General features: G+C 44.5%; 1 protein-coding gene across 1 annotated transcript; it reads left to right on the forward strand.

Moving 5' to 3' along the window:
- Nucleotides 1–27,734, forward strand: ccdc9 (coiled-coil domain containing 9). Its single transcript, XM_061720496.1, has 15 exons — nt 1–108; nt 286–390; nt 2,103–2,252; nt 2,706–2,908; nt 3,069–3,204; nt 3,743–3,826; nt 4,005–4,169; nt 4,264–4,445; nt 6,381–6,445; nt 12,543–12,663; nt 14,248–14,374; nt 14,463–15,105; nt 20,642–21,727; nt 22,406–22,561; nt 25,328–27,734. Exons 1-15 carry the CDS (start codon nt 1–3, stop codon nt 25,330–25,332), a joined length of 3,336 nt encoding a protein of 1,111 aa, XP_061576480.1. The 3' UTR covers nt 25,333–27,734.
- Nucleotides 27,735–27,934: the final 200 nt, after the last annotated feature.

Consider the following 27,934-nt stretch of genomic DNA (forward strand, 5'->3'; position numbering starts at 1 on the left):
ATGAAACGGCTACTTTTAAGCTGCAGCATCAGCTTCTTCTTCGTCCTCATTTCAGGAGGAAGGAGCCGTCACCCGCCCGTGTTTGAAGACAAGTCTCAGGTAGCTATGGTAAGTAGGAATCACCAAAAACGACTGAATGCCAGAGTGAAATTAACTCTATATTTTACCTTAAAATTCTAGTCGATCAAAACCTGTAACGTGGAGAGGCATCGCTTTCCTCGGGCCTCAGATGCAGCAGACTTGTCTTCTCATGTCACTGTTCTCCTCGTCTTCCTCCCCTGTCAGTCGTCTGGAGTGGATATTAAGACCAAGGAAGAGAAGGATGCAGAGCTGGACAAACGAATCGAAGCTTTGAGGAAAAAGAATGAAGCTTTGGTCAAGAGGTACCAGGTATGGAGGACTGACATTTTACACACTGCTCGTATCTTTGTGTCAATCCTGGATACTAAATCCCAAAAGAACCCTGTTTAAAGCATGTTAATCAGCACCATATGACTACTTTTGCACACGGAAGCATTTGATTGAGCTTTCTGAACCCAAATAAACGCCCAGAAAGAGATTGAAGAGGAGACGTTAAACAGTTTCTAACCTCAGTCGTGGACTGGAACCTTGAACGGGGCATGATGGGTGATGTCGGAAGTCAAGTGCCGGGTGGTGTTTCATTGAGACGCGACTCTAGAAACTTATTCCCTGCAAGACGATACCAGGCAATATGAGCAGACGTAGCGCTGAGAGTGAAGGAGGAGGTATTTTAGTAGAGCTGGGTATCGATTCAGATTTCCAAAATCAATTGGATTCGATTCACAAGGGCCCAATTTGGATTCGCAATTATATTCAATTTTCGATAGAAAAAGTACCAGTTTACTTGAATATGGAAGAGATTATCAGAGAACTAATGCTTTAAATTGTAGAAACTAACTCTAACTTGGTACTTTTATCAGAAATATGAATGTTTACATTAACAATTGAGCCCAAAGCAGTTAGGGTTGGGGTTAAGGTTGTCCAGTTAATTGCTGGCTTCATGTTTTTGAATCCAAAATGCATCCAAACATCTGCTTTCAACTTTGTTGTTGGTGCCTTCAGTTCTCCCACCATGATGTTGAACAACGCTCTTCACCTGGTCACGAGATCTCATGAGACTACCTGCCTTCAAACTACAGGCTGCATTAGACACGGTAGAAAAGACATTAAATGATCAATTTGGGGATTTTATGAATTGATATCGGATCATTCAAAGGAAAGTCGATTAATCGATTATTGTTTTTTAAGCCAGCCCTAGATTTTAGTGCTTGTTAATAACTGATGATCTAGTCCTGTGAAGGAGCTTCTTTGAGCGCTGGATAGTAAGGCCCACCCGTGTCACCTCGGCTGTTGCCATCTTGCTGCAGACGTTGAAGGATCTGAGCTTCTTAGGAAAATACAGTCTGCTCAGCCCGTTCTTGTACATCTCGTCGTCGTTGGTGCTTCAGTCCCGTTCAGGTCCAGCCCGAGGTGCATCCACGCCCTGACGGACATGGGCGTGGTCCCAGTCCTCTTCCTCCTGACAGTAGACCATCTCCTTTTATTTGCTGAGGTGATTCCTGTCTGGTCTGCAGTCGTGAAACGATGGTTCAGAAATTATACTTCTAAAAATTTTGCCTTACTGTCATAAGAGAAGCTTAGTTGGAGATCATCAGATTCAGATTCAGAAAAACTTTATTTATCCCCGAGGGGCAATTGCAAAAACAACTAAGCAGCATGACGTTGAAAGTACCAAATAAAATAAAATAATAAAATAAAATGAAAGCAGATAAATAAGGCATGTATCGTATGTACAAACAAAGAATATATAAAATATAAAAATATCAAAAAAATGTAAAATAGAGTGACTGTAGTGGTATAAATATAAAGTGTCGACAGTGAGCTGTCAGGTCTTATCTGCTACCTTAGAGGTTTATACAAACATCTTTCTTTCTAAGTTTTTCTGAGATTAGTGTTCATTAAATGCCTCCCGCCCCCAATAAGAGTGCATCACACTTTAGAGCTCTTTAAATATCGATAAACATGTTACCTGAGTCACATTATTGGTCTTTTCTTGCTCATTCTGCATCTGTTCCCAACAGGAAATAGAGGAAGACAAGAAGAAGGCGGAGCAGGAGGGCATTGCGGTGACGACGCCTCGTAAGCCCCGCCCCCACGAGCCAGAGGTGGACAGGCGGAAGATCGAGAAGGAAAACTTCAGTGTAACAGTTGACCTTTCTAAACCTGCCGGGGTGAGACGTGATTTCACCTTTTCAGAGGAACCAGCACTGATATCAGTTACGAGAAGCTCTTCCTCGGTTATACGACGGCCCCTGAGACAGAAGATGCAGCCTCTGAAGTCAGACGCAGTCGTCATGGCGTGATCAGCTTACCGGTCACACGCTGGCCGGTCTGCACTTCAGGTTCTGGATCATCTGATCATGACAGGAGCTGAATATCAAAAGTTAGCTACCTTAGCAGCTCCCATTATGCAGAGTAAAGATTTGATTTGAACACTGACTTTGCTGTTGTCCTAAAACAGACCTGAGATAATTGGACCTGCTGTACAAACATAATGTTGAGCCAGCATGTTAAAGTACTTAACTGTCCTGCAGGACCGTAATTCGGTCTCTTTATCTGGTTTGTGATGCTCAGTAGTCTGTTTTCATCCGTCTGCTGTGACGTCTCTGCGTGAACTCGTGCAGGACAAGCAGACCGTGGAGGACCTGGAGAGTCTGGGTCTGATCCATCATCCTGTATTTGTTGCAGGAGAAGAGAGTCATCAACGACTGGAAGTCTGGAACGCCTCGCGGCAGGAAGACGTCAGACGACAGCGATGGTTACAGAGGGCCGAGCGACGGCCGCAGCCCCCCCAGGAGGACGGGGTCCGGGCGACTGGGTCGAGGAAGTCAGAGAGGGGGTGGTGGAGGCGGGGGAGGAGGAGGAGGAGGTGGAGGAGAAGGCGGTGGAGGAGGAGGTGGAGGAGGAGGTGGAGGAGGAGGCGGTGGAGGAGGAGGAGGAGGTGGAGGAGGTGGGGGTCGCCAGGAGAGGAGGGAATGGGAACCCAGGACACCTCGAGTGGGAGAGCCCGGTGAGCCCGGAGGCCCAGGACGCAGAGGAGGAAGACGAGGAAGAGGAGGAGGAGGAGGAGGAGGAGGAGGAGGAGGAGACGTGACGCCGGGGGGCGTTGACAGGAAGTCGAAGGTGGGCTCCTGGACTAAATGTCTCTTATTTCATAGATATATTTTTATTTTCTCCGCTTTGTTTTGTTATTGGCTGCAGGCACAAAACACATTTTATAGTATGTTTCATTATGTATAACTGGGCATGTGACAAATCTCATCTATCATATCTCATATCATCTATAATCTCATTCATCATATCTCATCTATCATGTTATCTCATCTATCATGTATCTCATCTCATCTATCATATATATCTATCATCCCATCCGTCATATCTAATCTCTCATCTCATATATCATATCTCCTCTGTTATCTCATCTATCATCTCATATCTCTTATCTTATATCTCATCTATATTATATCTCATTTATCATCTAATCTATCATCGGCACTTTAAAAACCTACCTACCTTATACATTTTATCTCTTATATATTTGCTTTTATATTTGTATTGTATTGCACCAATCACCACAACAAATTCCTTGTGTGTGTTCAACAAATTTGGCAATAAACCCTTTTCTGATTCTGATATTTTCACATATTTTAATTTTGGACAGGAATGGGAGGAGAAGAGGCGCGAGAACATTGAGAAGATGAATGAGGAGATGGAGAAGATAGCAGAGTACGAGAGAGGACAGCGGGTACCAGAGTTTCTGATTTCTACGCTGTTTTCTGGATTTAGTGCTAAATGGCTGAATTCATGTTTGGTTCATGTAGTCACATTTGGTCAGTTTGATCGGTGTGGGTTCAGATCATCGGCATAAAGTTGCACTTGTATATTTATATACGGCGTCTTTACTTTCTTTTTCCCCTCCTTAGGCGGACGGGGACAAACCAATCCGCAATTTCCTGGACGACCCGAGACGTTCGGGTCCGGGGCCCGACCTTGACAGGAAGGAGGGCAGCAGGAGACACGTCCGAAACTGGGGCGGGCTGGACTTTGAAAACGTGAAAACGGGACCTGAAAGGGAGCGAGAGTGGACCGTAAGTTCTGCAGTTCTTCCAACAGATCTTTGCCAGATCAGCGATTTGAAAGTTTTATGTTTCAAACGGTATAATTTCCCCCTCGTCCCTGTAGAGTCGCAGGCCCGGTCCGAAGGGTTCTATGGACATGACCATGTCGATGACGGGCCGGGAGAGGGCGGAGTACCTGCGCTGGAAGAAGGAGCGCGAGCAGATCGACGAGGAGAGATTAGCGCGCCATCGCAACGCCACGGGCCAGTGGAGACGAGAGTGGGACGCACAGAAGACGGACACAATGTGAGCAAAGGGGCGAGGGGGTATTTTAACTCTAATTAGCTTTTATTCTGGATACGTTCAGATTCAAACCAACCACTGGGGGGGAAAGGTGGACAGCGAGTGATGCATCTTGGGGCTGCACTTGATAGTCCTGCACCGTAATGTCACATGTCTGCAGGATAGATGCAAAACAAAGCTGAAGTGATTGACAGCTCATGTTTCCTCTTTAGATGATTGACGATCTATTGATAGAGAGAAAATATGTTGTAATATAAGTCAACCAGTAGGATGTCGGCAGAAAAAGGTGCAGTTAGAATCTGCAGAAGTCACCTGACCTTTTAGACCAAGACTAGAGGTGACCGTGGTTGTGGAAGGCGGTTTCAAATGTACTTATCAAAACTCTTCCTCACGTCGTACATGTGAGGTTGATGGCCGTTGAGAGCCGTTGAGTTGGTTTAACTGTCTGGGTAAGTGTATGGAAGTACATTCAACAAGTAAATTCAACCTTAAAAAAATTAAACCGCAAAAAATTAAACCGCAACATCCCGCAACCCAAGGAGGAGCAATCGATTCTAGATTCAAGAGTCGGCCACGTCCAATAATAACGGGGCTTTCTGAGTGTTTTAACTCTTCTTTATGCTTAAGATTTAGTAATATACAGCTGACACTTGTAGATTAACAGACTGTATTGGACATGAACTAAGCGGAAGTTAAACGAGATGACATTCTTTTTTTTTTTCCAGCTCTCAGTACGATGTTGTATATTATATAGTATCATTAAAAAAAATAAAATATAATAAATAAAAATAATTTCAGCTGTCTAGTACTGAATTTTAAGCATAAAGAAGAGTTATTTTAATGTTGAATTATTTGCGGTTGAATTTTTTAACGTTGAAAAACATTCAGATACATAATTTCAATGCATAAATATTCAGTTCTAGAAATTGAATCACTTTTTTCTTCCAAAATCCCATGAAACAGATTTACTTCCATAAAGTGCTGCTGGAAAGACCTCAACCATGTGTGTGAGCATTACGTTGCCGATCGGAAAGCTGCACAACCCTGAGCCTACAAAAAAAGCTTTTTTTGATCGGGTGACTCTGGTTCTCGTCACAGAAAACTAGTGATGCACTGAAATGAAAATTTGTGACCGAAAATAATAACACTTGGCCGAATACCAAATAATACCGAACAATGGTTCTTCGCAGTTTTTCATTTATTTTTCCAATTTTTTCACCATTGCATAAATCAAATAAATGTGCAGTGAAATACCTGCCAGTCACAATTTGTCTTACTGTACTTATTGTATTTTTTCTCATAATCCTTTTTCATTTTCTCCCGTTCAAATCCAATTAATCGGGTCGCGGTGGGGCTGATCTCTGCAATTTGAAGCCTTGTAAAATAATTGTAAAAATCTGGGTTATTTTCTTGGAGGATCTCAAACGTATCAGACAGTGAGGGTTCTCCACCGCATCGGTAGTACGGGATCTTTTCTCTGCTGTGCGTCCCGTCACCGTCTCCATCACCAAGCGGTTTCCCAAATCCAACTCAGCCTGGATCATTTCTCGTGTCCTCTGCTTTTTCCCCACATCCAAGTAATGATCTGACATGCTGACATGTTTGCTGCTTAACGCCCCTCACTCCACGCTGTTCGCTGTTTGATTGCGTCATCACACGCCGTTATTAATTGTTCGTTTTTTTTCCCTACTTATTCCACCGAACACCAAAAGGTTTTTTTGCTATTTTCGGCCGAACAATTTTGGTTACCAAACATTTGGTGCATCACTACAGAAAACGCAGTAAATCAGGTCTCCAGTGACACGAAGGGCAGCTGAGGCTGCTGCAGAAGTGCTCCGGTCCTCATCAGCGCAGATTAACGTGGTAACTGAGAGGCGTGACGGAGACGGCAAACTCATTTCTGGTGTTTGTGTTTGTTCCCCTGCGGCTTTCTGACAGGTTCAAGGGGGAGGAGTCGTTTGTAGCTGCAGAAGGGCCCACGTCTGAGCAGGGCGGCAGGAGAGGCGAGTCCACACACACACACACACACACACACACACACACACACACACACACACACACACACACACAGCAAACACACTGTTGGTTTGGTTACACAACATCTGGCAGGACCAGCACAGCCCCCCCCCCTCCCATCTGACGTGACGTCGGTGCATAATGTCCTCATCTTCACACATCACAAATGCAGAATACAGAAGACCAACCCCCCCCACTGCTGCTAATTAAGCTGGTTACGTAAATGCTCGCTCTGTCTCCCCCGAGTCCAAACAAACCTTTAATCCGCCGTCGTTCTGCTCCGAGACGAGCCAGCAGACAGACAGAGTGCCCACTTTTCTTTTCATGAATTTCCTCGCTGACCTTCACCAAAAACTTTGAATCACTTTACAGATTATTTCCAATTTTGGTTCAAACCAGCGACCCTTCACTTTTATTCTGCTGCACTACTCTTTTCCTCCTGATCATTTAGCTTTTCTCTCAGCTTCTTTAGTTGTTCTGTCTCGTATAAAAAGTATTTGTCGAAATGATTTGTTGTTCTGTCATTTTAATATCTTTGATTTAAAAGTACTTTTTCATCTTAGGACGCAGCAGGTTTTAACCGCATGAAAGTAGTTGAGGATTGAAGTTCAGGTTGAATTAAGGGCTAAAAGTTGCACCTGCTGATACAAGCGTAGCCGGAGCGGCCCTGGGGCCCTTCGCTCCTCCGACACGCCCTAGGGGTCATTAACAGACTTCCTCAGACACTGATGTCATCCCAAACTGTTATCGATACCTTTCACACGAATGAATTCAACATTGCTGCATTTTAACTTTGATCTGTCATCAACTTAAAGGTGCTTAAAATAAATCTTATCAACAGCTGCAGAAGCCATTGTGGGAGAGCTGGTGGCATCATTTTAACTTGTGAAAATGAACAGTAGCGTCTGTGATTTTGTTGGAAGGCTCATTGTGATTCTTTCACCGTGGTACCAGGGATTGATCAATCCATTAATGTGTTGATAGGCTGTAATAATAGGTGCCCATCATAAGACATACGCCCTGATTTACATTTTAAAGATGAATAAACCTCAGGATGGATAAATGAAGATGTTTCAGCTCATTTTTCTTGGCCTTGAACAAAATTATTCAGTTTTAATTCAGTAAAGGAAAAGGTTTAAGAAAACAGAAATGAAGTCCTAGTTAGGAGTAGTTTAAGCAGCTTTTTCTCTTCTGTAAATGTCCGTTTGAGCCTGAGGGAAGGCGGTTTAACACGTTTTGTCTCGGGGTGCTGGAGGACCTCGTTTTGCCCCTGACTGGATAATTTCATCATAATCTGCTGTGGGACGGCAGTATTCCCAGTGCTCAGGTGTCAGACGCCGTCTGGCTGTGGATTCTCATCTTCACACTCATTTCCTTGTACTTTAATACAGATCTGAGGAGCACAGCTGGATCTTTCTGAGCACAGTGTTACTTTCTGAATCAACCGAAACATAATTGACCCTTTGTCAAGCCCCGCCCCCGTTGCTAGGTCGGACTAAACTGTCTTCTCTCCCATCCTTTTCCATTGTAAAAACGGGGTTTTATGTCACTTTATTTCTAATTAATGTTCAAAACGCTTCAGGTACCGTTTAGTGAGTTTAAAAAACGGATGTTTTCAGTGAAACAAGATCTTTTGATTATTTCAGCTGATGGCACGGTGGAAGGTGTGGAAGTCCGCATTTATCCAAAGCAGACATTTTTGGTAATCTACCGTTGGTTTTGGGATGACATGTATTCCTGTGATTCTCTCTGGGTAGCAGGGGTCACTTTTACCACCGCTTAACCATTTTAAGATAAATAAATAAACCTTTTCGCGGTTGTAGCTATGGGTTGTAGCCTGCAGTTTTGGCAGTACGGATCGGATTTCTGTCAGTTTGGGGATAAAAATACGCTGCACCCTCATTACACTACAAGTGTTCCTTTTTATTGATACAAAGTTTAAAAAAATAATCCAGTGATTTAAATTTTGATGCAAGTGATGTGAACGAGAGAGATTGCTGTTTTGTCCAACTGGATATTCTGACCTGGAAGTAGCAACGGAGAAGGATTTTTCTGACTTGTCAGTCAGGGACCAATCAGACAGACAGACAGACAGAGACAGAGGGTCAATTGATTACTTTTTAATTTCCAAATTTTCCAAACCAGCGTGTTTCACATACGCCGGTCTGCCATAGAGGCTGTTTTTGTGTGTTTGTGTGTCTGACGTCTTGTGACGTGTTTGTGTGTCCTCCCCTGCAGCGTGGGGGCACCGCACTCGCAAAGATCCTCGGTGCAGGGCCTCAGGTCAGACCACAGCATGCCACTGATTGTTTTTTTTTTTCTTCTTTGCTCCGTTTCTGAGTTTGTTTGATGTGCAACAGCTTACACTCCATCCGTACAGCTCTCAAAAGTAATCAGGACGGAGCGGCCGGGTACCTCGTCCTTGATTGTGAGAGGAAGAAAACACAAATTGTAATCAGGTATAAACGGAACAACTAAAACTTCTAATTGACCGCTGATGCACTGGAGATCCTCACTCCATTGTGCCTTCTAGGGCTGGGTATCACCAGGTACCTCACAATGCAATCAGATCCCGATATTTTGCCAACGATAACATCACGATACAGCAATAATCGATATATTGCAAGAGATTTCATCCAGGATACATCACGATACTGTCACTGAGGAAATTCACAATTTCTTGACTACACTGAATCCACTTCACACTTTCTGTTCGTGCAAATTAATTTAACAGAAAATTATCAAAAACAAAATGAATGCAGAAAATACACATTTCAGTGCTCGTATTCTCAACTTCTTCTATGTAAACATGGACATGGATCAGTGCTGCTGAAACATTTCAGTCTGTGCGTTATATAATTGTAACTGTAGAAGCTAAAGTTACAACATATTTCCATGTTTTTTTTCATATTGTTTACATAATTGAAGAATTTAACACTAAAAATATTATTTGAACCCATATACAATAAAGTCGTACTGGATTTACAGCATGTCTGAAACTTGATTATTACAAAAATGAATAAAAAAAATCAATAACGACTCGGTCGGCAAAGTATCGCGATATATTGCCATATCGGTATTTTGACCAACCCCTGGTACCTTCACTCTCCAACTGTGCATCACAGTGATGCCACAAAGGTGTGATCTTCCCTCCAGCTTTACAGCGTTCTGCAACATGAAGCTGGTCCCCCAGACACCCCCCCATCCTCGTGACAGTTTGATTTTATTTATTTATTTTATCTGTTTTTTCCTCATTCTGACCAACAATTTTCCCATTTTTCTCACACGTTGGTTGCTGTGGATTTGTGCCGTGGTGTGCTCATTAAAACTTTTTGTCAGTTTTTTTTTTTCTTTTCAATCCATTTAAATCCTCCACTCACCACAGAACAACTGGTAAAACTTGAGGTTTAACTGAATCTACGGGGTTTTCCAAGGAATGAACGCAGGAATCTGCACGTATTTCTGCATCTTTGCCTGCAGCCTTCTCGAGATCGTCCGACGAGAACCACAACAACCTTCCTCAGGCTGTTTGTCGAGCGTTTTTAGTGCCACTGGGGATGTTTTGCTCGAGCCAAAGTAGAGAATAATTTCTAACTGCACCTCCTCTCCTCCGTCTTCACCTCCACTGGTGTGTGTAATTTCTCCACAGTTTCTAATTCCTGCAATGGCCTCCGTCGTCTCCTCGCAGCTTTGGGAAGCTTAGTTCAATCTTTCATCCTCTTCTCTCTTCCCCTCATCTCTTTTGTACTCCTATGCCTGTCTTTCTGACCTTTTTTTGTCTCTTTTCCATCCCCTCATCTCTTATCCTTCTCCCCTCTTGGGGCTTTTCCATGTCTGACCTTCCCTTTCTTCACTCTTCCTCACTCACTTCCTTTTGCTGCTTTTATTCTTCATCTTCTAGACTTTTCTTATTTCCATCAGTTTCCATCTTTTCTATCCCAACTGCCAACTTTTTTTTTTTTTTTCCTTCTTTCTGTCACATGAAATCGGGCCACAATGGAGCAGTTTCTCTCTTTTAACTGACTAGATTCAACAAACTAGTTCAAATTTGCAGCAGTAAATGTGTTATGATGTTTATGTTGGTTCAGATGTGTTGAGGTTGTAGTTTGTGGCACTGTGAAGCTGTATTGTCTCATATTTAAGTCCTACTGTCACAAATTACAAATAAGGTGTAGGAAATAATTGTAGCATGACCCCGTAAACTTGAACACATCACAGCAGTGATTTCTCCCAAAGAGGCTTTAAAATATGCATTACATTTATTCTTGTTGAAGCCTTTCTGCAGCTTCTCCTCCTCTATTTTTGGCTTTTCACTCTGCGTGTCACCATGAAAGATGCCTGTGGGGAATAAACATCTTCCCGTCGTTCCCTCCCACTCTGAGCCGTTCATCAACACGGATGTTCGACCTTGTGCCGGCGTTCAGATGGACGCTGCAGTAGCTGCTGCCGTCACATAAGTCATCATGGCTGAGGCTGCGTCAGACACCGGCTCTCTGCAGAGACGGACGCCGCATGGCTTCCTCCCAGCACCACGAACCTGTTAGAAATCAAATAAAACCCAGTAAGACTGTCACAGATGCCACACTGGATTAATGCAAGCGCAGGTTTTGTTTTTTTGTTTTATTATGACAGGAAACATGTGAGTGATGGCTCTGGAAAGGTGTGAGAATGATTTGCATTTGTACGCATCCACACGGGATCAAGCTTTTCTGTAAACAGTGGGGGTTCGCCCCCCGTATAAACCCAGCTTGTGTCTCAATTGGCTTCCTCGGAAAAAGGACACCTTCACATTCACGCTGCTCCAGTTTGTTACATAAATGATATCTGTTTTCAAAAGACAAACTCTTGTTGAAAAGGAGCCACTTTTCCACCTGATCTAACAATTGACATTAAAATATCCGCCCGACACCAGAGTGGGACAAACATTAGTATGTGCGCATGACAGTCATTCAAGTTTAGGGCATCACAACGCTTCATTGAGCGAGTTCGCCCGTCACCGCGTTCGCCATGTTAGATGTGGCTAATTTACCTGTAAATTAAAACAATGAAATGGACCGAACTTCATGTTGTGTTTAAAGCTAATGTCTGTCATTGATCCATTCACACACAAACACTTCTATATTTGGAAATCAAACAAGCACCAAAGACAACATTTCTATTAATTATTTTATGAAATATGATTATCTGTTTTCTTTTGCCTTTTTTCTTCTCTTTGAGTCTTTTTCTCCTCATTCCTGCTGTATTATTCTTCCTCTCTCATGTAGTTCCTGTATATAATCTAACTCCATTTAGTATTTAGCACACATAAACTTATCTAAACAGCTATTTTTTTTTAATTATTGGTTTGCACTTACAAATATACAAGCATAAAAAAAAGCAGTAATAAAACAAAGTTAAAATGTGCAGGAAAGATCATGATATAAGCTATAAGATGATATAAGCGACCCTCCCCTCTTAAACCTACAATAATTATAATTAACACTTTACACAGCATCAATATCTGTGTGTGTGTGTGTGTGTGTGTGTGTGCGTGACGTGTTTGAGTGTAAATAAGGTGATGAAAATAGGTACACAAATTGAGAATATTGATTCGAGAGTGAACAAATAAATAATTATCATATAGAGTGGTGTAGCATGATATCATATAAATATAGCATAATAAATATAGTAATATCCTAATATAACATAATCTGTATAAAATATTATAACATGTAACCAAATTATATCACCATACCATAGGTTTTCACAGTTAAAAACCTTTGAAAAGAACAGCCTTGCAGAGGTTTTTTTAGGGGGGGTTCGTTTGATATAAGGCCGTTTGTACGATTCCACGCAGAACATGAGTGAGGCATTTTCTCCTGTCGCTCCACTTTTTGCCACATCCAAGATGGCAGCAGCGTTGACGTGTGAGTCAGGGCTCAGTGAGGAATCTATGGTCACGACAACGCGGTGAAGAGCTCTCTCTCTGTCTGCCCCCCCACACCTAAAATGAATCCGGCGCCGCTGTTCGCTGCAGGTTGACCGCTGTCGTTTGAGTTGTTAGGATGACGAACATCTGACATTTACCATCAACATCTCCCACAGATGACAGCAAGCGACCCCCTAAAGCGCCGACGATGGCTGATTTCCTGTCCCAGGGCCGGACGCAGGGGCCCCGAGGAGACAGGAGCCGAGGGCGGGGCCGAGGGCCCAAGCAGAGCTACAGGTGAAACACCTTTTATTACGCTATTATTATTATTATTATTATTATTATTATTATCATTCATACACCCATAAACAGTCAAACTGGAAAACAAACATTAGCACCATCATCAACACAGTATATCCAGCATACAATCCGATATACAAATACAATACAGATCTTTTTTAAAAACAACCAGAATAAACATTCAGCACCACGTTTAGAAATTTCTCCATATGTCTTACCTACCAAAAAATACATTCCCAGGCCTCCTACAATGTTCTTCATCATTGTTGAGCACTTTTAAATATGTTAGTCATTGTTATGATGCGACTGCTGACATCATTTCCATCCACTGTTTAACATCTGGGGCAATTGGACTCTAAGAATTATTCGAGCAGCTTTGACCATCGCAACTTTTAAAATCCACCTTTCATTTTTAAATATATTTGGCATTTCTATTGATCCCCTAACAAACAGTCTTGATACAGGTATCGCCGTACCGAGCCAGTTACTCACCTGTTCCAGTACCTTCACTAGTTTACATCCCCAAATCACATGTAAGAATGTCCCTATTTCACTCTGACACTTCCAACATAAATTATTTCCTATTTAGCCCATTTATGAAGTTTTGAAGGGATGAAATAAAATCTATGAATTATCTTGTACTGAATAAATGTCCCCTTTGCCTCTCTCATGTGTTTCCCTGTATTTAGTAACATATTTAACCAATCCTCATCATTCAGATCACACTGTAGGTAAAGTTGCTTTCGTCAACACAAATTATGACTCAATATTGTCGATTGACGATATTTATATATATAATGCAATATCGTAGACGAATAAAAACGAGACTAAAATGTGTCTTCATTTTCGTTGACCAAAACAAGAAGAAATGTCCATGTTTTCAGTAGTTTCCTCTGGTTTAGTTCTGCTGGGTGAAGTCACCTCATCAATCCCAGTCGCGGGGAATCAGATCCAGAAGATGCAGCTGCAGAGTTTGAGGCTGATGCCGTTAACGCAGAGCTCTAGGTTCACGTCAATTAAAAACAAAGTTACATAGAGAAACACGGGGATCTGCTCTGGGGCTGGAGAAGAAGAAGAAGAAACCATCTTTGGATACACTTTCCTACATAGACGTGGAAAAGAAAACCCAATGTGTCGTCAAAAAAGAAAAGAAAAAAATGCGGAAAAATAAATATGTTGTAAACTCAAATTAGTCTTCTGTATCTGGAATGAATGTATTCTTGAGTCTATAAGGTAACAACAATATAATAATAAGATAACCTTGTTTGAATTGTAAAATAGGTTTGGCTAAATACAATCTTTGACTAAAACTAGACTAAAATGGTCCTGGACAATTCTGACTAAAATAAGACTAAAATTCTCAGACTTTTAGTCGACTGAAACTTGACACGACTAAAAGGAGAATGAACGTGACTAAAACTAATAAAAACTAAAATGATAGCTCGACCCAAAGACTAGACTAAAACTAAAATGGAAACAGGCTGACAGAAACAACACTAGCTCGAGGTCTTTCTGTCAAACGATCCTCAGATTCGTACACATATCTTGTCGTAAAACTATAACGCCACTTCTTGTTGACAGCATGCACGACAACCGCTGGGAAGAAGAGAAAGAGGAGGAAGTGGAGGAGAAGGAGGAGAAAACGAGAAGAGAGAAGAAGACTGATAAGAGGCAGGAAGAGAAACCCGTCCCGCCGGCAGCACAGAAGGTACCGCAGCGATTCAGGCTTCACACCCGGCTTCAGAGCGAAGCTCCAACTGGTTCTAGTTCCACCGCTCCTTCTGTCGTTCTTCTAGGTGGAGGAGAAAAATGGAGATGGAGGTGATGACGACGATGAATGGGAAGACGCCAGTGACGGAGAGGAAGACGTGGATGACAGGAGGAACCGCGACTCGGTGGGCGACGAGAAGAAGGACTCTGGGAAGGAGAAACGGGACGAGAGCAAGGAGGGCTCGCCTACGTCGCCCCTCCCCCGCTTGCCCTCCGCATCGGCGGGGAGCCCCAAAGAGCGGCGGGCCCCCCGGTCCACGGGGCCCAAGGTCCACATCCCCACCCCTGCTGCCGTTCCAGAGTCTCCAGAGGGGGGGAAACCGCTCAGCCCCTTCGACCCGCTGGAGGGCCACAACCCGGTGTCGGACTGGGGGGAGGAGATGGAGATGCTGTCGCCCCGGAGCAGCCTGGGCGAGAGCCCCAGCACCGAGTCCAGCCCGCCGAAGCCCCCCAGCACCGAGTCCAGCCCGCCGAAGCCCCCCAGCACCGAGTCCAGCCCGCTACAGAGGAAAGACCAGGACCAGGAGATGCTGTCGCCTCGTTGCAACCTGGCCGAGCAATTCAGCACCGAGTCCAGCCCGCTTCAGGAGAAGGACCAGCCGGACCAGACGGAGAAACAAGCTGCCGGCTCCACGGAGCTCACGGAGCCGCAGAGAGAGGAGCACACAGGTAGGATGCAACGGTTACCAGATGGATTTTACTGCACCGTCAACTCGGGCATCACGGCTGTCGAGTTAGAACCTGTTTGTTTTTCAATTTTCATAATTAAAAAGCCTTTTTCTTTCTTTTTTCCTCTAATTACCTACTATTAGCATTGATTTGCTTCTCTCCTACTATAATTGGATCTCCTAAAAAAAAAAAATATATATATATATATATATATATATATATATAAATATATATATATATATATATATATATATATATATATATATTAATTAGGATATTATATATATTTTTATTTTTTTCTAATGAAGAAACTCTTATTTACCAGTCAGACATTTTTTTTGTAACTTACATTTTTATTGAGTTTTCACATATTTATAGACAAAAACAATACTGAAAACAAATTACATAATAACAGAATAATAACACTAACAGTCTGGAGATGAAACTGATCGGTTCACTATTCCATGTAGCATCCGTTCAGTTGTGAGACTTTTCCACTAGTACCTAGTAGTACTCGGTTCTACTCATCTCAACTTGGCCTGGTTTCTTTTCCATAACAATTCAGCTCCTAGAGCAGAAGTAGGAGGTTGGAGCGAAGCTGCTGTGACTTATTTGATTAAATACTTTGACTAAAGATGTAGAACCTGGAGGAGATGGTATATGTGCTGCTGGGTCTGTGGCTTGTTTTGTTTTGTTTTTTATTTTGGATCCCCTTTAGCGGACGCAAAACGCCAGCTAGTCTTCCTGGGGTCCATGAAGCTTGTGCTCGATATCAAGTTAGAAAATGAGAGTGAGAGAAGCTTCAAGCAGCGATGCTTTTTTGTTTTTATTTTATCTCTGCGCTGCTGAAAAGTCAGCTGGAGCCGCGAGCAGCTATGAAGTCACAGAGCTCCTGGTAGATCTTGTCGTTCCTTATCGCCCATCTAGATCCCTTTTTAATTCTCCCCTCAGCCACCAGGTTTATGAACATCTGCACCTCAGAGTTGGATCATGAAACAGTAGGGGTGGGTATTGGGAAGGAGCTCACGATACGATACGCATCACGATACTTGAGCCACAATACGATACCAATTGCGATATCTCGGTTATGCGATATATCGCGATATTCTACATAGTTCACCGAAAAATTTAAAAATGCATTACACATCTTAAAATCCAAGTTGTATATATGTACATCAGATGATAGTGATAATGCATTGGACAGACTGAGTCAAAACAATGTAATTCAAACTTTCCATTTTAATTATGCAACATATTTGCATGAAAAAACACAATGAAAAGTGCAGTTTGCATTATTCTTAGATACAAAATACTCAAAATAAAATGCAGTGTCTCACCCACACTGAAATTGAAATCACAAAAATACAGTACAGCTACTTGCCCCTGACTTAAATTGACAAAAATAAAATGCAGTGTCTCACCCACACTGAAATCACAAAATAAAGTGCAACTAGAGGTGGGCAAAAATATTGATACGGCAATATATCGCGATACATACATTGAATATCGATATCGTATCGGGAGACCATGTATCGCGATATATTGCCGTATCAATATTTTTGCCCACCCCTATGAAACAGACTTTTGCGCTGCCATTGCCTGTCGAATAAAAATGAACAAGAAGCCGTCAGAGTCGCTCTTTAGCTGATATCACATCCTGACTCAGACATCTGACTCCCAACCCCCCAACCAATCGGTGGCCTGTAGTGTGATGATGTCAGATACAGCCCGACTCAGCCGCTTAGAACCTCGGCAGAGTAGAAACAGAAAAGTATCTACTCGGCACGTTAGACCCCTAGTGGGAAAGCGCCAAACTGAGTGGATGCGAGCCGAGCTGAGTGGGTACTAGTGGAAAAGTTCTATTGGTGTCATGTTGTCTCATATAAGCGTTCCATTTTTCCCAATTTTCGTCAAATATGTTCTCTTTCATTCTCGGTATGAATGTCTTTGTTTCCATGGCATGGATTTCCTTGACAATGTCCAACCACTGCTCCTGGCTTGGAGTGTTCACATTGAGCCAGTTCCTTGTTACGGCTTTCTCACTTGCTGCAAGTAGCACTTTAGTCAAGTACTTAACTTTTCTCAATGTTCCCAAGATGCATCATTGGACAGGTGTTTGGTATTTCATACCCATTAACATTCTTAAGGACTGAGTTAACATTTTGCCAATACAAACTAATTTTCGTACATTTCCAGAAGATGTGTGTAATATCTGTCTCCACACTAGTTGCTTAGATTTGATCCTTGATGTTATGAAGTTCCGAGTAAGGTTCTTCCAGCAGAACTCTCTCCAAATTAATGAATTTGTTGATGTACATTGTGTCTCACACATATGATACCACTCCTCTTCTTGTATTTGAATTTTTAGCTCTGCTTCCCCTTTTGCTTTTATATAAAGCGTTGATTCTCTCCTGATCTCAGTCAAAGCTTGATAGAAAGCAGAAATAGGCGGAGACGCTTTCTGTTTGTATGATTTCATAATAACTCATTATCACCTCATTTGTAGATTTACTTGGTCTTATCACTTTCGTAAAATAGTCTCTCAACTGCAAATATCTGTAAAAGTGTTTGTTTTTTCGAGACTGTTTTTTGTCTTTAGATCCTGAAAGCTTAGAAACTGTCGACCTTCAGATACTGTACATATTGCTGTCGCACCTTTTTGTGCCCATTCTTTGAAAGCTGGATCAGAGTCGGTCCATGGCTTAAACTTTGGGTCATACGCAAACCATCTAAAGTGTGTATTTTCTTACAATAGTGTTTCATATTTCAAGTGTAAATGCTCCTATTAGCATGTAAACAGTCAGAAATTTGAGTAAAATCAAGCAACTTTAAGATTAGTTGTCATTGATTCTTATTAAGCCAAGGCCGGGCTGCAGCTCTGCTGGTGGACAAGTGAGGAAGGAAAGTGATCATTTGCACTTGCAAGGCTGCTACAGTGACACTCTTCACTCAAATTTACCCACAATTGTCCAACACAACAAATGACGATAGTTGTTTTATTGAATGGGGTGTGGGCTTGTTTAGAGCCTGCAAGCTCAGTCGCAATGTGTTGGAGTTCACCCCGGTGAACGAGAGGGTCGTTTCCCTGCGCCTTCGGGTCGGGAAAAGGCCTCTCACTGTTGTTTGTGCCTACGGGCCGAACAGCAGTGCGGAGTACCCAGCCTTCTTGGGGTCCCTGGGAGGAGTACTGGATAGTGCTCCAACTGGGGACACCATTGTTCTACTGGGGGACTTCAACGCAGTGGTCAATGACAGTGATACCTGGAGAGGCGTGATCGGGAGGAACAGCCTCCCCGATCTGAACCCGAGCGGTGCTTTTTTGTTGGACTTCTGTGCAAGTCACGGTTTGTCCATCACAAACACCATGTTCAAGCATAAGGGTGTCCATCAGTGCACGTGGCACCAGGACAGCTTAGGCCGGAAGTCAATGATCGACTTTGTCGTTTCATCTGACCTTTGGCCATATGTATGGACACTCGGGTGAAGAGAGGGGCTGAGCTGTCAACTGATCAACACCTGGTGGTGAGTTGGATGCGCTGGCGGAGGAGGAGGTTGGACAGACCGGGCAGACCCAAACGGATTGTGAGGGTCTGTTGGGAACGTCTGGCTGAGCCCTCTGTCAGGGACATCTTCAACTCCCACCTCCTGGAGAGCTTCTCTCAGATCCCGGGGGAGGCGGGGGACATCGAGTCCGAGTGGGCCATGTTCTCTGCCTCCATTGTCGACGCGGCAGCTCGAAGTTGTGGACGCAAGGTCTCCGGTGCCTGTCGTGGCGACAATCCTAGAACCCGGTGGTGGACACCGGAAGTACAGGATGCCGTCAGACTGAAGGAGTCGTGGCGACAATCCTAGAACCCGGTGGTGGACACCGGAAGTACAGGATGCCGTCAGACTGAAGGAGTCCTACCGGGCTATGTTGGCCTGTGGGACTCCTGACGCAGTAGATGGGTACCGGCAGGCCAAGCAAACCGCAGCTCAGGCAGTCCTGGAGGCAATAACTTGGGTCTGGGAGGAGTTCGGTGAGGCCATAGAAGAAGACCTGAGGAAATTCTGGCGAACCGTTCCGGCGCCTCAAAAAGGGGAAGCAGTACTCTGCCGGCATCGTTTACGGTGTAGGTGGGGAGCTGTTGACCTCGACTGGGGACATCGGACGGTGGAAGGAATACTTGAGGATCTCCTCAATCCGAATGACACGCCTTCCATTGAGGAAGCAGAGAGTGTGGACTCGGGGACGTGCTCATCCATCACCCAAGCCGAGGTCACTGAGGTGGTTCGAAAGCTCCTCAGTGGCAGGGCACCGGGGGTGGATGAGATTTGCCCAGAGTACCTCAAGTCTCTGGATGTCGTAGGGCTGTCTTGGTTGACACGCCTCTGCGACATTGCATGGAGGAAGGGGACAGTACCGCTGGAGTGGCAAACCGGGGTGGTGGTGCCTATTTTTAAAAAGGGGGACCGGAGAGTGTTCCAACTATAGGGGGAACACACTTCTCAGCCTCCCCGGGAAAGTCTATGCCAGGGTACTGGAGAGGAGAATACGGCCGACAGTTGAACCTCGGATTTCGGAGGAACAATGTGGTTTTCGTCCCGGTCGTGGAACACTGGACCAGCTCTATACCCTCCGGTCTCTGTATGATCGGAGCAGGAGTTTGGTTCGCATTGCCGGCAGTAGGTCGGACTTGTTCCATGTTGGACTCCGGCAGGGCTGCCCTTTGTCACCGGTCCTGTTCATAATTTTTATGGACAGGATTTCTAGGCGCAGCCAGGTGCCGGAGGGGATCCGGTTCGGGATTTCATCTCTGCTTTTTGCGGATGATGTTGTCCTGTTGGCTTCATCGGGCCGGGACCTTCAGCATGTGCTGGGGCGGTTTGAGGCCGAGTGCGACGTGGAAGGGATGAGAATCAGCACCTCCAAAACCGAGGCCAGGGTTCTCCACCGGGAAAGGGTGGCGTGCCTTCTCCGGGTGGGTGGAGAAGTCCTGCCTCAGGTGGAGGAGTTCAAGTATCTCAGGGTCTTGTTCACGAGTGAGAGAAAGATGGAGCGTGAGATTGACAGACGATCCGTGCAGCGTCCGCAGTTATGCGGTCGATGTACCGGACCGTCATGGTGAAGAAGGAGCTGAGTCGAAAGGCGAAGCTCTCGATTTACCGGTCAATCTACGCACCTACCCTCACCTATGGTCATGAACTTTGGGTAGTGACCGAAAGGACAAGATCGCGTATACAAGCGGCCGAGATGAGTTTCCTCCGCAGGGTTGCTGTTCTAGTGACACTCTTCACTAGAATTTACCCACAATTGTCCAACACAGCGCTACATATGAGGATCATTGTTTTATTGAATTGAAGGAGGCGGTGGGAAATATTTTTTGTTGTGTTGTGGTTCTTTTGCCCTTAGATTTTCTGCCTTTTGTTTTCTGCTTTCCTCGTATCTCACCTTTGGCTTTTCCTATTTTTCTCTCTCCTTACTCCCTCCATTCCTTCCTTCTCCTCCCCTCTTCCCTCCCCCTTGTCTTCCACTCTTCCTGTACATCCCACTCAGCTACTCCCGTCCCGTCTCCTTCAGAAGAAAACACCCAGACAACTGCAGTGTCGGTCCCCCAAGAGTCGGTCCCTCAAGAGTCGGTCCCCCCAGAGTCGGCCCCCACAGAGTCGCCCCCCCCAAAGGTGGTCCCCACAGAGTCGCCCCCCCCAAAGGTGGTCCCCACAGAGTCGCCCCCCCCAAAGGTGGTCCTCACAGAGTCAGCCCCCCCGGAGTCAGTCCCCCCAAAGGTGGTCCTCAAAGAGTCGGCCCCCCTAGAGTCGGTCCCCCCAGAGGTGGTCCTCACAGAGTCGGCCCCCGTAGAGTCGGTCCCCCCAAAGGTGGTCATCACAGAGTCGGTCCCCCTAGGGTCGGTCCCCCCAAAGGTGGTCCCCACAGAGTCGCCCCCCCCAAAGGTGGTCCTCACAGAGTCGGCCCCCCCGGAGTCAGTCCCCCCAAAGGTGGTCCTCAAAGAGTCGGCCCCCCTAGAGTCGGTCCCCCCAGAGGTGGTCCTCACAGAGTCGGCCCCCCCAAAGGTGGTCATCACAGAGTCGCCCCCCCCAGAGTCGGCCCCCTCAAAGGTGGTCCCCCCAGAGTCGGTTCCCCCAAAGGTGGTCCTCACAGAGTCGGCCCCCCTAGAGTCTTTCCCCCTAAAGGTGGTCCCCCCAGAGTCGGCCCCCCCAAAGGTGGTCCCCCCAAAGGTGGTCCCCCCAGAGTCGGTCCCCCCAGAGTCGGTCCCCCCAGAGTCGGTCCCCCCAGAGTCGGTCCCCCCAGAGTCGGTCCCCCCAGAGTCGGTCCCCCCAAAGGTGGTCATCACAGAGTCGGCCCCCGTAGAGTCGGTCCCCCCAGAGGTGGTCCTCAAAGAGTCGGTCCCCCCAAAGGTGGTCATAACAGAGTCGGCCCCCGTAGAGTCGGCCCCCCCAAAGGTGGTCCCCCCAGAGTCCCCCACTACAGTCGCTCCTGGACCCTCCCCCTCTGCTGCCCCAGGCCCCTCCCCCTGCGCCGCTCCTGGCCCCTCCCCCTGGGATGTTTCTGTGGCAGCCTCCTCAGAGGTTGGTGAGGCTACTCTGCTGATGGACCAGGAAACACCTGCCGCTCCATCGGAAGGTGATTAACGTGTTCAGGTGGTGAGATGCACTATGTTGCCAAAAGTATTCACTCACTCATCCAAACAATCGGAGTCAGGTGGTCCAATCACTTCTACGGCCACAGGTGTATCAAATCAAGCACCTAGGCAGGGGTTTCCATTGGTTTCCATGGCACATCACCAAATGCAAAGCTGTTACAGCTGCAAAAGGTGGGCCGACGTCATATTGAACCTAATCGATTAGGAATGGGATGTCGCTTAAATTCATATGTGAGTAAAGACAGGTGAGCGAATACTTTTGGCAACAGAGTGTATTATACAAGCAGATTACAGTTGTGACTCTCCTAAAGGTTCTGCTCAGGTCCAGTTTCATTTCTAAGAACCACAATCAGCCGCAGATGCAGCAGAAACTTCCTCCTGCACGCATGTAACCAGTCAGCCAGCTTGGTTCGAGTGTATACTGTCTCTTGGAGGCTTCTGTGTAAGACATCTAAGTGCAATTGGCTCGGTACGTTCTGTACCAGTGGAAATGGATGGGAGTGGGAGGGGTGTCGGACCCATTTCACAAGAAAGGATTAATGGGTTTGACTGGACCAGAAAAATTGCCAAACAGTTGGTGCGTCTTGCAAAAATGTATTTAAGAGCACACTTGGACTCGATTTAAGTTCAACTGTATTAATTAATTCACTCTCTCCCAGGAGACAAATCAGACTCGTCTCCCGCTCCTGTCGTCCCGGATACGGAGCAGATCCCGTCAGATCCAGCGGCGCTGGGAGACAACAATGTGTCGCCGGCTGGGACCGGCGCCGACCCGGCAGCAGAGGCGGAGCAGTCCTCGGACCAGGCGTCCTCAGGTACGTTCAGGTCACCGACTCGGAGGCCGCGGCGTAGGAAATCACCGACGCTGCTTCAACGGCCCTCGAGCTTCACGTTTTCACGTTCCCTGTCGGGTTTCCTTTTCCTTTCACTTCTGGTTGTATAAATGTCCCGTTCCTCACCTTAAATCATGAAACATCAGCTGGTGATCTGATTCGATGTCTCATCACGTGAGACACTGAAGTAGAACCCAGTATATGTTACATGTCCTTGAAAAATGTTTGATATGTTTACATATCCTTGAATAATGTTTGATATTTTTTATCTGTACTGTATTTATTTGTACCAAGGGACTGCCGATGCAAATTAGCCTAAGGCTAACTCTGGTGCAATGAATCAAATGTTTACATTTATGTTTTTAATTGCACATGGTCCCTCTCAAAGAAAGAAAGAAAGAAAGAAAGAAAGAAAGAAAGAAAGAAAGAAAGAAAGAAAGAAAGAAAGAAAGAAAGAAAGAAAGAAAGAAAGAAAGAAAGAAAGAAAGAAAGAAAGAAAGAAAGAAAGAAAGAAAGAAAGAAAGAAAGAAAGAAAGAAGTTTACCATTAGTCAATGCAGTGAGGTGAAACGAGGCGATGATGTCGGCATCGTATGGAAATTTGCTGGTTGTAGGAATTCTGACGGGATCGTTTCACGGTGAAATGACTTTTCAGAGCAGAATTAAGACCCAGGAGAGGGTTTGGGAGGGGAGAAGGATGTCCTACACGGACATGGAGGACATTTCGTAGATGATCTATCATTAACACTCGCGTTTAAGATGTGTAGCACACGTTTCCCGCCGTCACACCTCGGCCGGCTCCCAGCAACGCTCCATTTCTGCAGACTGCGCTTGTATAAATAATCCAACGGCATATTCACAGATCCAGAGCACCTCATCTCATCATGAATCGTTAGTGCTCAGCGTTCGGCGGGCCGCGGTGGGAAGAGAAATTGCCGTCCCTGCCTGGAATCGATACCCTGCTCTCCCCACACGAGCATCCGGCCGTCTGTCATCAGGCGCTGTGGTTTGAAAGTGAGCTAAGTGAATCAACCACAGGCTGGAAGCTCAGCCGTCCTCGTCTTTACAGCCACTTAGTCGTTGTTGTGGCTTTTATCACTTCGGCTAATTACGAAGTTCTGTCATAAATATCCCCAAACTTTACTCTTTCCATTAAAAAAAAAAAAAATGTAAAAACCCAGAGATGATGGCTGATGGTTAGATGCAGTTTTCAGCCTCTAGTTGGAGCTAGTGTTGTTTCTGTCAGCCCGTTTCAATTTTAGTTTTAGTCTAGTCTTTGGGTCTTCTTTTTTTAGTTTTAGTCGCGTTCATTCTCCTTTTAGTCGTGTCAAGTTTCAGTCGACTAAAAGTCTGAGCATTTTAGTCTTATTTTAGTCAGAATTGTCCAGGACCATTTTATTCTAGTTTTATTCAAAGATTGTATTTAGCCAAACCCATTTTACAATTCCAACAAGGTTATCTTATTATTATATTATTGTTACCTTATAGACTCAAGAATACTTTCATTCCAGATACAGAAGACTCTAATTGAGTTTACAACATATTTATTTTTCCGCATTTCTCCCCGTCTTTTTCTTTTTCCAAGACACATTGGGTTTTCTTTTCCACGTCTATGTAGGAAAGTGTTTCTTCTTCTTCTCCAGCCCCAGAGAAGATCCCTGCGTTTCTCTATGTAACTTTGTTTTTAATGTACGTGAACCTAGAGCTCTGCGTTAACGGCATCAGCTCACTCTAACTCTGCAGCTGCATCTTCTGGATCTGATTCCCCGCTGCAGCGACTGGGACTGAGGACGTGACGTCACCCAGCAGAACTAAACCAGAGAAACTACTGAAAACATGGACATTAAGGATCTTTGTTAGAACATTTTGTCTCGTTTTGGTCAACAAAAATGAAAAGACATTATTTTGTAATCTACATTTTAGTCCAGTTTTTATTCCTCCACGATATTGCATTATATATTTGATTATTGTTACCATCACATGACCAGCATTTTCGTTGCGTCTCGTCTCGTTTTCCTCAGGTGATAAAGGTTCGTTGACGACGATATTTGGTGATAATTTTCGTTGACAAAAGCAACTTTAGTTGGAGCTAATTCTGGGACCACGTCGATATAATTTAAGTATCGTTCCTGTAAATTGCAAGTTCAAGAAGCTCCTTCTGATTTTAATCACTTCAGTAGTTATTGAAACCATTAAAAGCTGAGGCGTCTTCTGCACACGTCGCCCTTTCAGGCTTGTTTCCATGCTTGTTTTTTTTTTTCAGAACAAAATATCTTGTATAAACAATGAATAACTTTTTTTTTTGTTTTTAAATCACGTTTTCTTTTGTTCTTCGGATTTAATTCACACTTTTCGTGACTCATTTCTGATGAATAGCGGAAGTGGGATGAGCGTGCGTGCGTGTGTGAGAGTCAGAAAACCAGGGAAATTAGAGGCACAATTAAGCTTTTAAAAGGCCTTTCAGAGGAAATGAGCCGCGGCCTGCAGGACAGATGATAGGGCTGATATGAAGGGGGCGTTTTTGAAGTCTGATTAAATTGCATTTAGAAACGTTTCTGAGGCTCCGCAGCTGAGAATCTGGCAGCGGACGGAGATGAAAGGCATAAGTCGCTCCAGTCGTACTTGAAACAAACCAAAAGTTTACCCTCGGCTGCAGAGTGATGCTGCTCGGCGTCGGCTACACCCCCAACGACGTATCGGAAAACCGAATCACACGTTTCTCTAACACTGGGTGTGTTTGTATCTACAGGCTGAAACTCCGTCTTCTGAGGGTGAGGAAGATGGAGGAAGAGGATTGCAGTGACCATCATCACATATCTCAATGACTTCAGCCATCAGGAGGAGGAGGAGGAGGAGGGACCGAGCGTCGCCTCCACTGCTCTCACCTCATTTGCTTCATTACTGACAAAAGCATCAGCGTCTGTTTGATTCTCTCAACAGACTCGAAAATGTAAAAATTATGTTCCATTTATGAAATTATGACTCAAAATATGATTTATGACACAAGCCGAGGACGAAGCGCTTTCAGGCCCCCCCTTCAGACTCAGACAAGTCGGAAACAAATCATTTTTTCCTCCGATTCCTTTTTTTTTTGCAGCGGACCTGATCGGTCTTCAGGAGCCCAGTCGGACCAGAATCTGTCGGCCTCCGGAGACTCTTGAAAGCTTCTCGGCTGGCTGTTTGTTTAAGCATCTCGACAGCTACAACAGCTCCAGTCTCAGTCGCATTTCCTTGAAACTTCACAGATGTTTCATGCCAAATTTTGTGCGCAAGTTGAAACCGTTTTTCTGATGTGTTTGTGAAAAGTCTTGACATGTTTTCACCCCGGAGAGATTATGTGACTCTCGGTTACTTTAGCTTGAAAGAACGTTGTCCGGTCAGCAGTTCAGAGTCACAGGGTGATGACATCACAGATCCGAATCAGAGAAGAGTCATTTCCTGATCTTTATCACCACCCGGCATTATGCTGCGCTTGTGGGCAAAGCAGCTACGCCCCCAGAGTCTGACTCCACCCACTAAAACCTGCTGCTGTTAAGAGGTGTGACGACACGTTTCCTCGGCCATAGCATGTCAGACATTTCAAGAATAATTTGGGATATTTATATCACCATTTCATAAAAATGGGAAAAGAATGCGTAACCTTTTTTAAAGCCACTGTATGTAGTAAAGTCACTAATGACTAGCCTGGCCAGCTCTCCTCATTCTTTTCCTCTTTGGATCAAAGAATGAATCTGAGTCCTCTGGGTTTGATTTCTGGTGTCCAGGGGAAACGGACGCAGTGGGAACTCCCTCAGGAGGCCTTTGGATAGACTTAAAACCAATCAGGGAACGAATTATGTGACGTCGGCAGACCAGACCATAATCAAAAAGACATCCAAAGAGGTATAGAACCAGCGGTGAATGTCTGTTATCTGGTCTGAAGTAAAAATGAAATCATGCTTTTCAGAAAGTCTTGGATGGAGTAATTGGTCGGATGTAAATCGGCAGTAAAAAGATGCTGACGGCCACGTCGACACAGTTGTCTTCTTTAAAGCTGCAGTTATACGTCCCTGTTGTGATGTCATCATCCGACCAGGTCGGTCTGAGCCGTTTTCTGACGCTGAAATGGACAGTTTCTTCTTAAAGTCTGGGATTTCATTCCAACAATGAATGAAATGAAATGAAATTTTATGTTGAAATCATGTATTTTTAAGTTTTAGTTATTAATATTGTCGCCATCATTTTTATGTTTTAAAGTACTTGTTTTACGTTGGAATGAAACACTTTTCGATACCTCAGTAGACCAAGGGCTTGTTTGGGTTTGTTTGAGGTTTTTGAGTTGTTTTTTTTTGCAAATCCTGTCTGTTTGATGTGAGCACCGGTGGCGTCTGAAGACGCAGGGACGAATGAATTGCTTTAATGTCTTTGTGTTTGAGATCTGAGGAATAAAAAGAGATGATTTTGGGTTAAAATAAACTGCAAAATGTAGTGTTTTTTGTTTGTTTTGGTTGTTTTTTTTTTAAGGGAAATTCTGTTTAAATGACATCATGGCATAAACTGAATGAGCGGTTTGACCTTTTTATCCTTTTTGCTGCCTGCTGGTTTTTAATTCACCTGTACAGTCGCTTCCCATCAGGAAACAAATAAATAAACAACACATACATGGCTGCTGTTGGGAGGATTTAAAATCAAACGGGGAGGAAAAGTTATGTATTATGACTTTATTCCCAATGAAATCTAAATGTTGATTTTTATGACTCTGCATCAGCTTCCCTGCAGGATCTGACATAAAACCTTGTTTTGTTTGCTGTTTACGTGTATTTGTAAGGGTTGGGCGTCTCCTGGAAAATAAAAAAGCTTTTCTATCGAGCAAAATGCAACAACAAAAAAAAGGCTTTAATTTGAGCAGAAAAGGGGCGGGTCCTGTTGGAGCTGCGCCGCATTCATGACTGATTTGTGTTTCAAGGCTGCAAATGTTTTAATTGTCCGGCCACTTCTTCTTTCCTCTCGTTTGAAATGCGAAACAATCAGAGCTGCGATCAATGAAACCAGCTTTTTAATGATTTTCGAGTTGCTGTTGAGATTGAGACAGAAGAGGAGATGTTTGTCCCGAATGAAAGTAGAAAAAAAAACACTGATTGTATCTGTTTTGCTGACTTGGCCAATAAATATATGTACCTGCGCTCTGGAGTCTGTTTCTTCCGTGTTTGGGGCATGGATGTATTCAGTACTCGAGTTGTAAAAAAAGATCAGGGGGGATGGTGGATTTTATCATATGGGGACAGATAATTTGTGCTGATTACAAATATAATTACAAATAATAGCACTGACCAAGACACCTGCAGAAATACTGCAGGAATGACATAGCAGCAGTTAA

Source organism: Cololabis saira, chromosome 4 (genome assembly GCF_033807715.1).
Source record: "Cololabis saira isolate AMF1-May2022 chromosome 4, fColSai1.1, whole genome shotgun sequence".
Classification (NCBI taxonomy): Eukaryota; Metazoa; Chordata; class Actinopteri; order Beloniformes; family Belonidae; genus Cololabis; species Cololabis saira.